At 43.1% G+C, this 14185-nt stretch overlaps 1 protein-coding gene across 2 annotated transcripts in view; it reads left to right on the forward strand.

Moving 5' to 3' along the window:
- Window positions 1–14185, forward strand: part of ddr1 (discoidin domain receptor tyrosine kinase 1) — a 53120-nt gene that overhangs the window by 21613 nt on the left and 17322 nt on the right. For both annotated transcript variants that reach the window (XM_066683154.1, XM_066683153.1), the window contains exons 2-8: window positions 4561–4709; window positions 7687–7789; window positions 9493–9721; window positions 10622–10769; window positions 10877–10979; window positions 12099–12285; window positions 13935–14184. In XM_066683154.1, coding sequence (XP_066539251.1) covers window positions 4613–4709; window positions 7687–7789; window positions 9493–9721; window positions 10622–10769; window positions 10877–10979; window positions 12099–12285; window positions 13935–14184 — 1117 coding nt within the window. In that variant the 5' untranslated portion in view covers window positions 4561–4612. The remainder of the gene's footprint in view (window positions 1–4560; window positions 4710–7686; window positions 7790–9492; window positions 9722–10621; window positions 10770–10876; window positions 10980–12098; window positions 12286–13934; window position 14185) is intronic.

The raw sequence follows: 14185 nt of genomic DNA on the forward strand, positions 1-14185 counted from the left end.
CCAGCGAACAGGCACTTGGTTTAGCACACCACAGCACATCATTTTCCAGCAAACCGAGGCTCAAAACACACATAATTAGAGGATAACGCCTCATACCTGTGGCTCACTTAAAGGCTAAGCACCAGCTCTATGAAAGAGTCAAACAAATAAATACAGTGGAATTTGAGTTCCTAACTTGTGTTTATTGATAGTCAGAAAACATGTTATTTCTTACTAATTCAAGAAATAAGGTTTAAAAGACCGTTGGTCCCCCCCCCAACGGTGTGCGAAAACTCTAATAGGCGTCTTGCCTGTGACGTAGATGGTGGACAACAACTCTAGAAGTTGCACTTAATTTAATGCAAAATGACGAAAAGGTGTGTTGTTTTTGGCTGCAATCATTCAATGTACAGTGGGACATCTGTGCACAAATGACCCAAAGATCCCAAAATATCCAGAAAATGGACTAAATTTATCCACTTTAAACGGACACTTTGGAAAGGACCCTCCGCTCACTCCGTTATCTGTAGCTCATTTCACTGGCGCTTTTCCAACAATATGGGCATGTAAGGACACCAACGAAAGGTGTTCAAGAGCCTCTGTAACATGGAGGTAAACAGGGTAAGGACACTCACTTCGCCTGTTTTAGTTGGTGTTAGTTAACGTTAGCTTGACTCGCTAAACTCGGTGTCTCAGATTATACTCGGCTACGTAGCTGCATTACGGAGGTTTATAGTGTCGGATGAATTCGAGTTCGACTTCGATCACATTTACAAGAATAACGGTACCTCTACATTTGAGTTTAGCTTATTGCTAGGCTATTGTCATGAATAATGTTGGTTATTTAGCTAGATACTGTCATAACAGTCAGTCATAACGGTGTTTTACCGCGGCGTTGTTCAGCTGTTGTCCACCAGTGATGTCACGGTTGCGTCCAAGAATTTCCGTAGCGAGTTCGGGTTTTTCCATCAATTTAATAAAATTATCAGTTTTAAAGCAAATTAAGCTGCTATTTTCATTTTAATTCATACTTATATATGTCAGTAACTAAAATAGTGTGAGATATTCATGTAGGGCCATTAAGTGGTGCTTAGCCTTTAAATGCACAAAACTGTTTGGCCATGTTCTTAAAGACACAGAACAGAATTTTGACACAGCACACACACAAGTCATAAATACTGCCCACATTTTGAGATACCGTGGTATATGTTATTATTGCTATACGGCCCAACCCTAGACTGAACTGCCCCTTTATTTCTCTCAAATGCTCAGTGGAAAAACCAAAGGAAAAAGAATGATCCCTGTTTTTAAAATTGTTCATGGGTTTAGCCGATTGAGAACGGTGACTGGTTGCTAGGGTTATGTAATGCTTACTGTTTGTATTGTAAACGGATGTGTGAGGGCCCACTGTAATAAACCCACAACTTGTGTTTCAGCACTGAATCATTTGGCACTTATTTCTCTCTCTCTCTCTCTCTCTCTCTCTCTCTGTGTCTATCCCCCGTCGCTGAGTTTTGGAAACACTTGTATCCTGTGAGTGTTGGCCGCCGCCTGTCTCTGCCTTATGACAGCTGCGCTTACCCATACACACACCCACACACACACACACACCCACACAAAAAAACACACACAGACACACTCGGGGTGTTTCACAGGGTGTTATAAACACACACCCTCAGACACACAGACACCACTAAGTCCTTAAAGCAGCGTCCATTACATGCTTCCCTTCTCAGTGTATCTCATAACACTCATCAACACATCTTTTCCACACCTCCTTACAGTCTCTCTCTCTCTCACTCTTTCTCTCTCTCTCTCTCTCTCTCTCTCACACGCTCTTGGTTTTTCTATTTATCTGTCTCTGTCTCTGTATCTTTTTCTGTCTCTGTTTCTGTCTGTCATCCATTTTATCTCCCACTCTCTGTTCTGCTCTGCCTCTTTTCTGTTGTGTCTCATACTCTGTCCTTCCCTCTCTCTCTCTCTCTCTCTCTCTCTCACTCTCTCAGGCCTTGTGTCTACACAGCTGTGTATCAGCTGTCTCTTTCAGCGACTTCAGAACAAACCCTGTCATTCTCCAACGCAACAGCTGTCACCTTCTCTCTTTAAACCCCTTAAGAATGTGTATACCACAGTACGACTGCTGAAGTAGCGTTCATAAGACTCCACAACACTCGCATAAGCCTTTCATGACGACTGACATAAATGTCTAGAGACATCAGTAAAGGTGACAAACAGCAAATAGAACAGAAGCAGACTGACATTTATTAGACAAGGTCTTGATAAAGGTTTATGTAAAGCTGGGCCTCTGTAGGAATCCTTATGAATGCTGCCCTGCATTAAAGTGTTTGGAGAAAATGTGTGTACAGGGGTGTGTCTATCTTGCTGTAAAATGGAGTAAAAGAATTCAAGACATGCCTTGCCTTCATGCAGGGGTCAGCCGTGGCCTCAAGGTTAGAGTAGTAGAGGCTGGGGACTGGAAGGTCACTCACTGGTTCGAGCCCCTCATCTGTCAGGAAATGGGGGCAGGAGGAGGTGTCCTTGAGCAAAGCACCTAACCCCCAGTTGCTTCTCAGGTGCTGGGTGATATGACCGCAAATCAAAATCATGATTAATTGAACGTTTTACCTCGATTATGATTCATTAAATTCATTAAATTTAAGAAAAATGATGTCAGTTAGAGGTTCTGAAAGTTAGTTTCAATTCATTTTAATTCTTTGCCCTAGATGCGTGTGTGTGTGTTCACGACATTGGATGGGTTAAAAGCAGAGGCAAGATTAGTTGAACTGCTGTGCAATTGCAACAGTGCTGTGCAACAGTCACCTGGAGGAAACCCACGCGGACACAGGGAGAACACACCACGCTCCTCACAGACAGTCACCCGGAGGAAACCCACGCAGACACAGGGAGAACACACCACACTCCTCACAGACAGTCACCCGGAGGAAACCCACGCAGACACAGGGAGAACACACCACACTCCTCACAGACAGTCACCCGGAGGAAAGCCACACGGACACAGAGAGAACACACCACACTCCTCACAGACAGTCACCCGGAGGAAAGCCACGTGGAGCTTTTCTTTGTTAGTACCTTGCAAATAACATTTTTGTTGTTGACAACTAAAGAACTATGTTAGCTAATTATCACTGCCCTACGTCAGAAGTTTGCTGGCGTACAGTTTATGCTGCGAGACAAACTGCAGGAGAGTAGATTACACACTTCTTAATTACAGGGAAATGTGTGTGTTTATTCAGTAGAGGCCTGATTGGGCTCTAAGGATATGCTAATTGTAGCCAAGGCGGGTGGCTCGGGTGAATTAAAGGGGCTTAAATTAAAAAAAAAAAAAAGGACTGAAAGCTTTAAGTTTTAATGCAGTCAGAAGGCCTCACCTGTTCCAGCTACTCTAATGAACCGCCATTGCAGCCACTTGTTAATGCTGACACACACACACACACACACACACATTCACACACACTCACAAAGAAGGTTTTCATTTTCGCCTCAGTGCCGCTTGCTCAGATCACAAATCATCCAAGAAGTTCCGCTTCACTGACTGTACTTTGACAGCCGAGGTTTAAAGCCTCAGTAAGGAGCCACATTGCAGTAATGGCCTCGTGGCTGAGGCACTGCGTTTGTTGAAAAACACTGTAGGATGAGCTCATTTGTCATTCATAGGTGCATTTTAAATGCAAGAAGCATCCATCAGCCACGAAAAAAACAGCATTTTGGAGTTAGTGTTAGTATTTTTTTGCTGTTATAGTTTGAGTGGTTTTGTTTGGCTTATAATGCAGAACTTTTGATAACGTTTGATGCAGAAACTTTATAGACTTTGGTTTCTGTGAGAATGGTAGCGGTGATCTTAAAACATGCACAGAGGGAAACCGCATAAGCAAATCTATTTCAGATCACTCGACAGCACCCCAGGGTTTGAGGCGAGGCTGTGATAATGGCATGCAGTTTGTGTGGTGATAATCAAAAGCTCCTGCTACATTAGTTTCAGAGCTCTAGTGTAGAAATGGAGACTGAAGAATGAAGGTTTCAGTCACCAGACATGCCTTGGCTGATCAGCCATTCACATCATTATTCGGTGCAATGACTTTGCAACCAATCATCAGCCCTCAACATAAATCCACTTAATTATTTGCAGTAAAGGGGTAAGTGTGTATAGGAAGGCAGATGTATATTTGTAATAAACATTGTACTGTGCTTCAAAAATGTGTCCCAGTGTTGTCTATGTTTCAGACATTAACAACTCATTAACCGTCTCTCTCTCTCTCTCTCTCTCTCTCTCTCTCTCTCTCTCTCTCTCTCTCTCTGTCTCTCTCTCACTCTCGCTCTGTCTCTCTCTATCTCACTCTCTCTTTCTCTCTCTCTGTGTCTCTCTCTCTCACTCTGTCTCTCTCTCTCTCTCACTCTCTCTGTCTCTTTCTCTCTCTCTCTCTCACTCTGTCTCTCTCTCACTCTCTCTCACTCTCTCTTTCTCTCTCTCTGTGTCTCTCTCTCACTCTCTCTGTCTCTTTCTCTCTCTCTCTCTCTCACTCTCTCTGTCTCTTTCTCTCTCTCTCTCTCTCTCTCTCTCAGGTATGTTTGCGACAGTTACTCCAGACAGGTAACCAGGTGTGCCGTTGTTGCCATGGCAACACAAATGCTGCCAGTGTTGCCCCTCTTCCTCGCCACCCTCCTGGTCTCCTTGACGACAGCACAGGACCACGAGTGGCATTTTGACTCAAGTAAGAAAGAAGGAGCTTATACAGTTCGAATAAAATTTATGGGTGCTGGATTCAGGTTTTAGGAGCCAGGTGTGTGTGTGTGTGTGTGTGTGTGAGGTGAGTTAGTTAAAGAGGAAACTGTCCTAATTCTGATTTAAGGGATCCAATGGTATGCATTAGTCTCATCTAAAGGTGGGTGGAATGACAGTAAAATAATGATTTTTTTTATTATTATTTCAATACGTCTCACTACATCAGTGTTCTGCCTGATATCTGAGAAGGTGAAATGGAAAAGGTAAGAGATAATTAATATTGTCCTGTTGCTCAGCCCTCGTCCCACCACGCGCCACTCAAACTCAGTTAGAAAGAACAGGAATTTTCCTTGTCAGTTGTTTGCACATTAAAAACCATAAAAAACAACAAAGTTGACAGTCCCTTTGAAGTATGTAAGTCCAGGATTAAGAACCTAGCAGAGAAGCAAAAGCAGACTGAAAAGAGCAAGAGGAGAAAAGCAGGAGAAATGAATGGATTTTGATTTTCAGGTTTTTTTTTTTGTTTTTTTTTTGTTAAAGGCATGTTCCACTCCTTGGTTCTTAATCCTGAGTGGTTTCTCCTCTTACCTTCACATTCTGAACCTACTGAAGGCCCTTTTTGAGTTTTCCTTGGCAAGAGAGAGAGAGAGAGAGCATAAAAAAACAAGTGTGCACATTCATATGCATGTCTTGGGCGGAAGAGGTGAGATTTTACTTGTCCTTGGAGAAGAGAAAGAAAAGGCAGAATCTGCAGAATGAGTAAGAAACTGACAGAATGAGTTCAGTCTATTAATGAAGCCAGGCAAAATGGCACTTTCACTCATGTTTGAACAAGCATTTCAAGGATTTCTTAACCGTGCTTGGGATAGAAACCCGAGGTCATGATGTCAGCAGCACAGATATTACCATTTTAATTATTATTTTAAAAAACTGAATTTCTCTGCGGACTGTGCTTTGGAAAAACACATCTCAGAACAGTTTTAAAACAATGTCACAAATTTATTTGAAGAGCAGACACAGGGAGAACACACCACACTCCTCACAGACAGTCACACGGAGGAAATCCATGCAGACACAGGGAGAACACACCACACTCCTCACAGACAGTCACCCGGAGGAAACCCACGCAGACACAGGGAGAACACACCACACTCCTCACAGTCACCCGAAGGAAACCCACGCAGACACAGGGAGAACACACCACACTCCTCACAGACAGTCACCTGGAGGAAACCCATGCAGACACAGGGAGAACACACCACACTCTTTACAGACAGTCACCCGGAGGAAACCCACGCAGACACAGGGAGAACACACCACACTCCTCACAGTCACCCGGAGGAAACCCACGCAGACACAGGGAGCACACACCACACTCCTCACAAACAGTCACCCGAAGGAAACCCACGCAGACACAGGGAGAACACACCACACTCCTCACAGACAGTCACCCGGAGGAAACCCACGCAGACACATGGAGAACACACCACACTCCTCACAGACAGTCACCCGGAGGAAACCCACACAGACACATGGAGAACACACCACACTCCTCACAGTCACCCGAAGGAAACCCACGCAGACACATGGAGAACACACCACACTCCTCACAGACAGTCACCCGGAAGAAACCCACACAGACACAGGGAGAACACACCACACTCCTCACAGATGGTGACCCCGAGGTAGGGATTGAACCCAGGGCCCCAGATCCCTGGAGCTGTGCAACAATGCAGAAGTGTCCAGTTACTCAGCACTGTCACCAATTTCACTGTACTTTCCTTCAAAAGTACAGACAAAACACACTTGCTGTAGAAGTCACTGGGCAGGTGTTGAAGCAACTGTCCGTTGCCTTCTATTGTGATGATGTTTTGAGCGGCCTGGTGGTCTGCTCCTTCTGAGAAGAGGGAGATGTGTTGAAATGCTTGTCTGTGGTCATTAACTGTGCACTGCAGATGCAGCTGAAGGAGATAAGGTTGAAAAAAAAAAGGCTGAAGTATTCTGTCAAACCCCTTCATACTGCCACTTGACCAGCTGAAGTAAAGTGAAAGCGGGAACAATGCTCCAAGTTCCATAGTCGGGGTGTGTTGGGCATGAGAGATTAGAGTGGTGAAGAGAGAGAGAGGGAGGGAGGGGTGGGGTACAAGGGGTTCTGGGGAGGAGGTGCTGTAGCCATGTGTGATTTGCAAGTTTGGAAGGTTTTGTTGGCAGCAGAGTGATGATGTAATGAAATAGGCACCTGTCCATGTGTTTGTGTGTGTGTGTGTGTGTGTGTGCTGCTGGCAGAGGGGCAGGGTTTGTCTTCCAGCCTTAACATTCTTCTCCAGTGACTCATGGACAGCAACTAAATCCCTTCCCTCACTACACACACACACACACACTGCTTAAATTTTATTATTTGAAATCACATGGCGAACATTTTTCGAATGTGTACGTTCATGCACGCTGCATTGTTGCTGGGTGTAAACGTTTGAGCGGCCTCAGAGGCCCGTCCTTATTATGACACCTGTCACTATTATGATATTGTTATATAATGAGTAATTCTCCATAAAATGAATTCAGATCTGTATTTGGTTGATTTCATGGCGTACAAAATGGACAGTGTTGGCAAACTGTGTTTCCTGGCTGTCAGCACCTGGTAGGGATGCGCAATACATTGTTTTAGCATCGTCACTGTTAAATGCGCAGACTCAGTAATCATCAGAATCAAGCACGTCCTGCTGCCACTTCTCTGCAGAAATCCACACACATTACATTTACAGAAATAATCTAAAGAGAATTCTGTCTGAACATTCACTGATTCATTCATCCACAGGCTGTGTCCCCATTGTGTAATACATGATACTACACTAATAACAACAACCTTAAAGTTATGAGTTGTCTGCATCTCATGGTCTCTCTCTCTCTCTCTCTCTCTCTCTCTCTCTCTCTCTCTCTCTCTCTCTCTTACACACACACTCACACAGCTAAGTGTCGCTATGCTCTGGGGATGGAGGACGGAAATATCCCAGATTCTGACATCACAGCATCCAGTTCCTGGTCGGACTCCACTGAGGCCAAACACGGCAGGTGAGCGTGAATCTGTGCGTGTGTGGGGAGGGGGGGGGTGAGAGAGTATCTAAGGGGTCTTTGTGTGTGTGTCCATGTGAGAGAGAGAGAGAGTATGTGAGGGATGTGTGTCTGTATGAGAGAGAGTTGTGAGGTGTGTGTTGTTCACTGTGTAAATCAGATTTAGAGACAGTATTAGATTACAGGAGATGTTATTAATGGAGTGTATCCTGATATAGAGCATTAGGTAATGACATTACTGGACAGTTTGTGTAGTCTAGACTCCTTCCATACAGAAAATACACATACACGTATGCACACACACACACACACACACACACACACACACACACACACACACAGAGAGAGAGAGAGACCTTCCTATTTAATATTTTAAGAGAAGCCACTGCTGTGTGTGTGTCCTTGGCTAGAACACAGATCATGTTTTTGCGATGAAGGTCATGCTCTATATAAGAACAGGGTTATTTATTTACCTCCAGGACCTACAACATAATTACATTTATCTTAAACATCTGCTTGTGATTTTTAATCTTATTTTAATTTACATAAACTAGAACAACACAATCTGAAGTTGAGAAACAGTCTCCTACGGGTTGCTAAGAAAACGGATTCCTTAGGGAACTCCCATTAGAAAAAACACGGTGTGGACACATGCTCAATCGACATTTTTTTTAAAATATGATGGTGTTTATTGGAGTCCCTCTTTGAGGTCAGGTATTGATGTTGGAGGATTAGTTCTGGCAATCCAGATCATAGAAAACGTGTACTCTACTGCCCATTGATTGAGGGTCTTTATACTTCTTTAGCCCACACTTGGCACTGAGCATAGACTCCTTAAGTCCATGTGCACTGCACCAGAGAGAAGCCTCAGTTAGGCTTTAACCAGGTCTCTTCAGTGTGTTAATGAGATGTGGTGTGTGTCTGTGAGGTCCTGACAGTGTGAATGAAACCAATAGTGTGAGAGGGTCATTAGAGTGAACTGGAGGTTGGTTCCCGGGTTCCCGCAGTGTTACTGTAACTCAGTGCAATGCCATCATCCTTTGCAGCAGCTGCATAGATTCTTCACAGACCGAGTATCTGTGAGAATCCAGGATATTGGAATCTCTCTCTGTGTGTGTGTGTGTGTGTGTGTGTGTGTGTGTGTGTGTGTGTGTGTGTGTGTGTGTAAGAGTATGTGCATGCAGATCTGACCATCTGACACACACATGTAAAAATCCCTACAATCTCACAAAACATTTCATTAAGTCCTATGGTTGAAAACAGCAGCTGCTCTTCACATTGTTTGAATTTTTCAGAATAAATCGACCAATAGAAATGGCCCAAAATATTTGGAATGTAATAATTAGACATACAATAGTGTATGAAAAAATATTTCTGCAGATTTATTTGATAAACTGGGGGAAAAAATGCCCTGAAAAGGATGTACGGTGCAGTAGAGCTGGGCGATATGGTCATATATGATACATTGTTCGATATTAATAAATCTTGATATTTATCGCAATATAAAATATAGTAACTGTTGCCGTTTTCAAAGGACATCGTTCTAAAATGCAGATGGCATACACCAAATGTTTATTACTATAAATATGTTTACTATATATATGTTGTAGTCTTGTTTACGTTCTCATGTTTGTGCGGGTTGTGATAAAACGGTATAGAAACGCATGTTTATTAAACACTCTCTCTCTCTCTCTCTCTCTCAGGTTAAGTACAGGGGAGGGGGACGGAGCGTGGTGTCCTGCAGGTTCTGTTTTCCCGAGTGGTTCCGAGTTTCTGCAGGTGGACCTTCACACGCTGCACTTCCTGTCTCTGGTGGGAACCCAGGGTCGCCATGCCGACGGCCACGGTCGCGAGTTCGCTCGCAGCTACAGGCTTCGTTACTCTCGGGACGGACGCCAGTGGATCACCTGGAAGGACCGCTGGGGTCAGGAGGTCAGCCAGGACGTTTTATCACTCCCTCTCACCTAACTCTGACTCTCTCTTTTACTCGCTTCCCTTTTCAGCTCTCTCCTGCATTCTCATTTACTAGTTTCCCCATAGTGAGGGTCATTGTGAGTCATTTCGTGGTTGAGGTCTGGACCCTTGGGTGGCCAGTCCTCGGGAGATGGAGACCAGCTGCTTTTGTTTTTCTTTTTGTTTCGCTTGAAAATGTCTTTGTCCTACTAAGAGCTGCTAAAACAGAACAGCATCTGATGTGAGAGTGAAACCTGTTTTCCTTCTCTCTCTCTCTCAAAGATGATGCTTTATGTTTTTATGTGAAGGGTAGAGTTGGGGAAAGTTCTACCAGGCTTTGCCTAGCTGTTCCCACATGCTGTTCCTGTCCTTCTGTGTCTCGTTCCTCTGTCCTGTTGCTTCTGTTTTGTTTTTCCCTTGAGATATGCTCTTTGTCCTCGTGTTGTTGTGTTGCAGTGTTCCTCGTCTGTTTAATGTGTTCAGCTGTCCCTTATGTGTCCTCTTTGTTTGCAAATATTGTTTGCATTCCTGTGTGTGAAGGTTCAGCGTTGACTGTGCCCCTGTATAGAGCTCTAGTGGCTGCTGTTCTGTTTGGTACTTACTTTCCATTTGATTATATTTGGGTTTTAATTCTCTTTGGCCTGCTTTTTGTATTGTTCCTTTGTTTAATCCATTTTCTTGCACATGCAGCCTCACCTCTTGCATAACAATCATTCGCGTACAGTTGTCAGACACTGCCTTGTGTGTTTACTGCAGTATATTATGTGAAGGGTGATCTCTTACTCTCGCAGGGCACTGTATTGTTTTGGAATTGTAATGTGTAGCAATGTTATCAGAATTCCACAGTGTAATGTATGATGTTTCATGTTTGTGTTTCAGGTGATCTCTGGTAATGAAAACACTTATGACGTGGTTCTGAAGGACCTGGGGCCTCCAATCATTGCCCGTATGGTCCGGTTCTACCCTCTGGCTGACCGGGTGATGAGCGTATGTCTCAGAGTGGAGCTGTATGGCTGTGTTTGGAACGGTGAGTGCCTCAGCAGCAAACCTACTTTGTGTGTATGAGTGTGAATATATGTGTGTGTGTGTGTGTGTGTGTATATAATTTGTGGTATTTTGTGTTTTTTGGGTCAGATGGACTGAAAGCCTATGCTGCACCTATGGGTCATGTGATGCATCTGTCAGGCTCCCCCGTTTACCTCAATGACTCCATTTACGACGGCAGTGTCGAAGCAGGGTAAGGGTCACACACATTTACTGAATTTTCTTAGATGTAGGTATTTTGACAACACTTGACTTTACTTTTTTCTGTAAAGCTTTATTTCTCTGCAGTTGTATAACAACTGTATATTTATATTAGATAAACCTGCCTTTGGTCTGTTTTTATTGAAGCCTCGTGCTTTTTGACGTATACAAGCTCTGTCTACAGCGAATTTCATATCAACACTGTTTTACAATGTGTACAAAACTTTACAGACTCTATACACTTTATGTAACTCACCTGATCCTGTGCTAATGTTTATTTTTGTTTCTGTCTCCGCTGCGTATAGATACAGTGTCTTAAGCTGCTGTCATGTGTGGTTGTCATACTGTGTGTGTGTGTGTGTGTGAGAGAGAGAGTGTGTGTATGTGTTTCTCATAGAGAGAAAGAGAGAGGTTGGGTACTTGTTGTATGTAAGCGCTCCCAGATGTGTTTTTAATGGGCTAGAGATGTTTGTATTAGCTGAGCTAAGGATATTTGACGAAGGCCAGTTGGGACTGCTGCAGCTGTGTGTGTGTGTGTGTGTGTGTGTATGTCATGCTGAATAATGTGTGTATGGGAAATGCCTGTACATTTTTTATTAACCTTTGGCTAGTCTTTTGCCCACTGACTCGATCTAAGTAATTTAGTCAATAATTCAGCCAATAATTATATGTGGACAGTGTTGCTATTGATATTAAATATCAGACGATGCCAATATCTGATCCAAAATTTGCATTATAATTAGAAACTCTACAGCAAAATGATTTAATAATATTTGTTTAAAAACTCTCTCTCTCTCATAAGTTATTTTTTTTTAAAAACATATTTTTATGCCTTGAATATTTCAAGTTTCTCATCCTCCTGAAGTAGCCCCCTCTCGTTCTTCTGAGGGGAATAAAAGAAAGGGCTACATGATGTTTAGCAGGTATTTAGACTGCTTGTTAACGGCTACAGGTTGTAGATAAAGTCTGTTCTTGTCATCACTGACAGGGGTGAATATAGATAAGATTCAAGTGGTGTAAATTAATCATAGCAATAATGCAGATACTAAAAATCTCCCTGTGTATTAAGGGGTGTTCACGCTTGTCTTCCCTCCACACTGTCTCTCTGCAGGATGTTGTTCGGAGGTCTGGGTCAGCTGTGTGATGGAGTGTTGGGGGGAGATGATTTCGTGGAGAGTAAAGAGCTGAGAGTGTGGCCTGGATATGACTACATTGGCTGGAGCCGTGAAGCGCTGGGTAAACCTACTGTCGACATTGAGTTTCACTTTGAGAAAACACGCATCTTTCACACCATGCAGGTAAATACCCCTAAAAATACATACAGAAATACGCATACACCCATACGTAGTAGGCCTAAAGTGCCCAAACGTCTGAGACAACACTATACTTCAGCTTAAAGTCACCATGCTCAATGCAAAATGTTGGCTAAAGGGGTATAAAGCTTGCCCGGTTGCTGTTCTCAACCAGAAACATGTTCTACTCGTATCAGTGTCACTGCATAAAATATCCATAACCACCCCGCATTAGGGAGTCCTCCACTCTCCCCTGTGTGTGAGTTACACACAGGCACTGTATTCCTGCTGATACTGGACTGGGTTTGGTTGATCCTGACTCTGCATTCCCTAAATTCCTCTTGGTGTCTTATCTCATTCACACCTTCCTCTCATTCCTCCTCTTTTCATCTGCCTTTCTTTTCTCTCGTACCTTTGTTTTCCCTCTGATGTTTACTTCTGGAGGTTGACGCATGGCTTCGTTCCTCTGAGCTTCGAGGAATATTCCACATGACCACAAGATATTGGCCAAATGCCCGGCAAAACAAGAGTCTACTCATTTTTTCTATTTCAGAAAATGATTTATAACCCTCCGCCTGCCAATTCCAGACTTTTGTCCTAAAACTAACCCACCCCCTGCCATGGCTGTTGGTTTTTCCATGTGTTTTCTTGCCCACTGAACACCTGTTAAAAAAACCTTTCCTGAGTCAATTCCTGGCTTAAGGTCTAAAAGCTTCGAAAAAAAACTTCTACAAGCCCCTCGGGAGCGAGCAGGTTTTACTTTATTCGGCTTTGTGCCTGTGCTATTTATTTATTTTTTTATTTTGTAGATTTTTTGAAGAGATTATTTTCTGAAATTGTAGTAATTAAATAAAAGTTGACTTTTCTGAAGAGATTAAGTTATGTACTTGCAGATACATGCGAGAGGGCAATAGACAATAAAAGGTTTGCACTAGAGCTGTGGTGTGTACAACATATACATATACAAAACCTATATGGGATATATCTTTATTAAATACATATACTTCTTTTATAAAACCTAAAAAGCCAATAGGACTGTTGTTTTTGTGTTTGTAGGTGTGTGTATGTGTGTGTGTGTGTGAGGTGTCATCCTGATAAAATCTGTTACTCTTTAACCACTCGACAAGTCACTGTTACTTGAGCGCTTTGTTTTTGAAAGGATTTTCCGTGTGTGTGTGTGTGAGAGAGAGAGAGAGAGACTGTGTTTACTTAGATGTTGACCTTAAATGGCAGGTTAATCACTAACCTGTCACGCTAATTATCTACATCCCATTTTTCTCCTTTCTATCCCTCTGTCTCACTTCCTTTGTTTCTTCTGTTATTTTCTCTCTCTCTCTGTCTCTCTCTCTCTCTCTCTCTCTGGAGTGAAGTGGAGAAAGAACATCTGGTTTTATTTCTCTACTCTATGTCATCACTTCTTCATCAAACCTGTGTTTTTGTAGAGAATTTCTATTACAAATTGTTTTATTAGTGTGTTTATATATTGCTATAAAAAAGAGTAAAAAAATAAAATAAAATACAACAATGCATTGTTTTGTTTTCATAGAAATGACCTATATTTGCATCTGGTAATTATTTATTGTTTCAGTACTTTGTCCTTATCACGCAGCAGCCCTGTTGTAATCCGTGTGTGTGTGTGTGTGTGTGTGTTTTAGGTCCACAGTAATAACAGACACACTCAGGGAGTGCGTGTGTTCTCGGAGGTGGTGTGTGAGTTTAAAGCGAGTCTGTTGAGTCGGTGGACTGAGCCTCCGCTGAAGTTGCCAGTGCCGTTGGAGGATTTGAAAGACCCCTCGTCCCGCTCTGTGGCTCTCCCTCTGGCGGGTCACCATGCACAGATCCTCCGCTGCCACTTCGCCTTTGCTGACCGTTGGCTACTCATCAGCGAAATCAGCTTCTACTCTGG

This window comes from Hoplias malabaricus, chromosome 10 (genome assembly GCF_029633855.1).
Source record: "Hoplias malabaricus isolate fHopMal1 chromosome 10, fHopMal1.hap1, whole genome shotgun sequence".
Taxonomy (NCBI): Eukaryota; Metazoa; Chordata; class Actinopteri; order Characiformes; family Erythrinidae; genus Hoplias; species Hoplias malabaricus.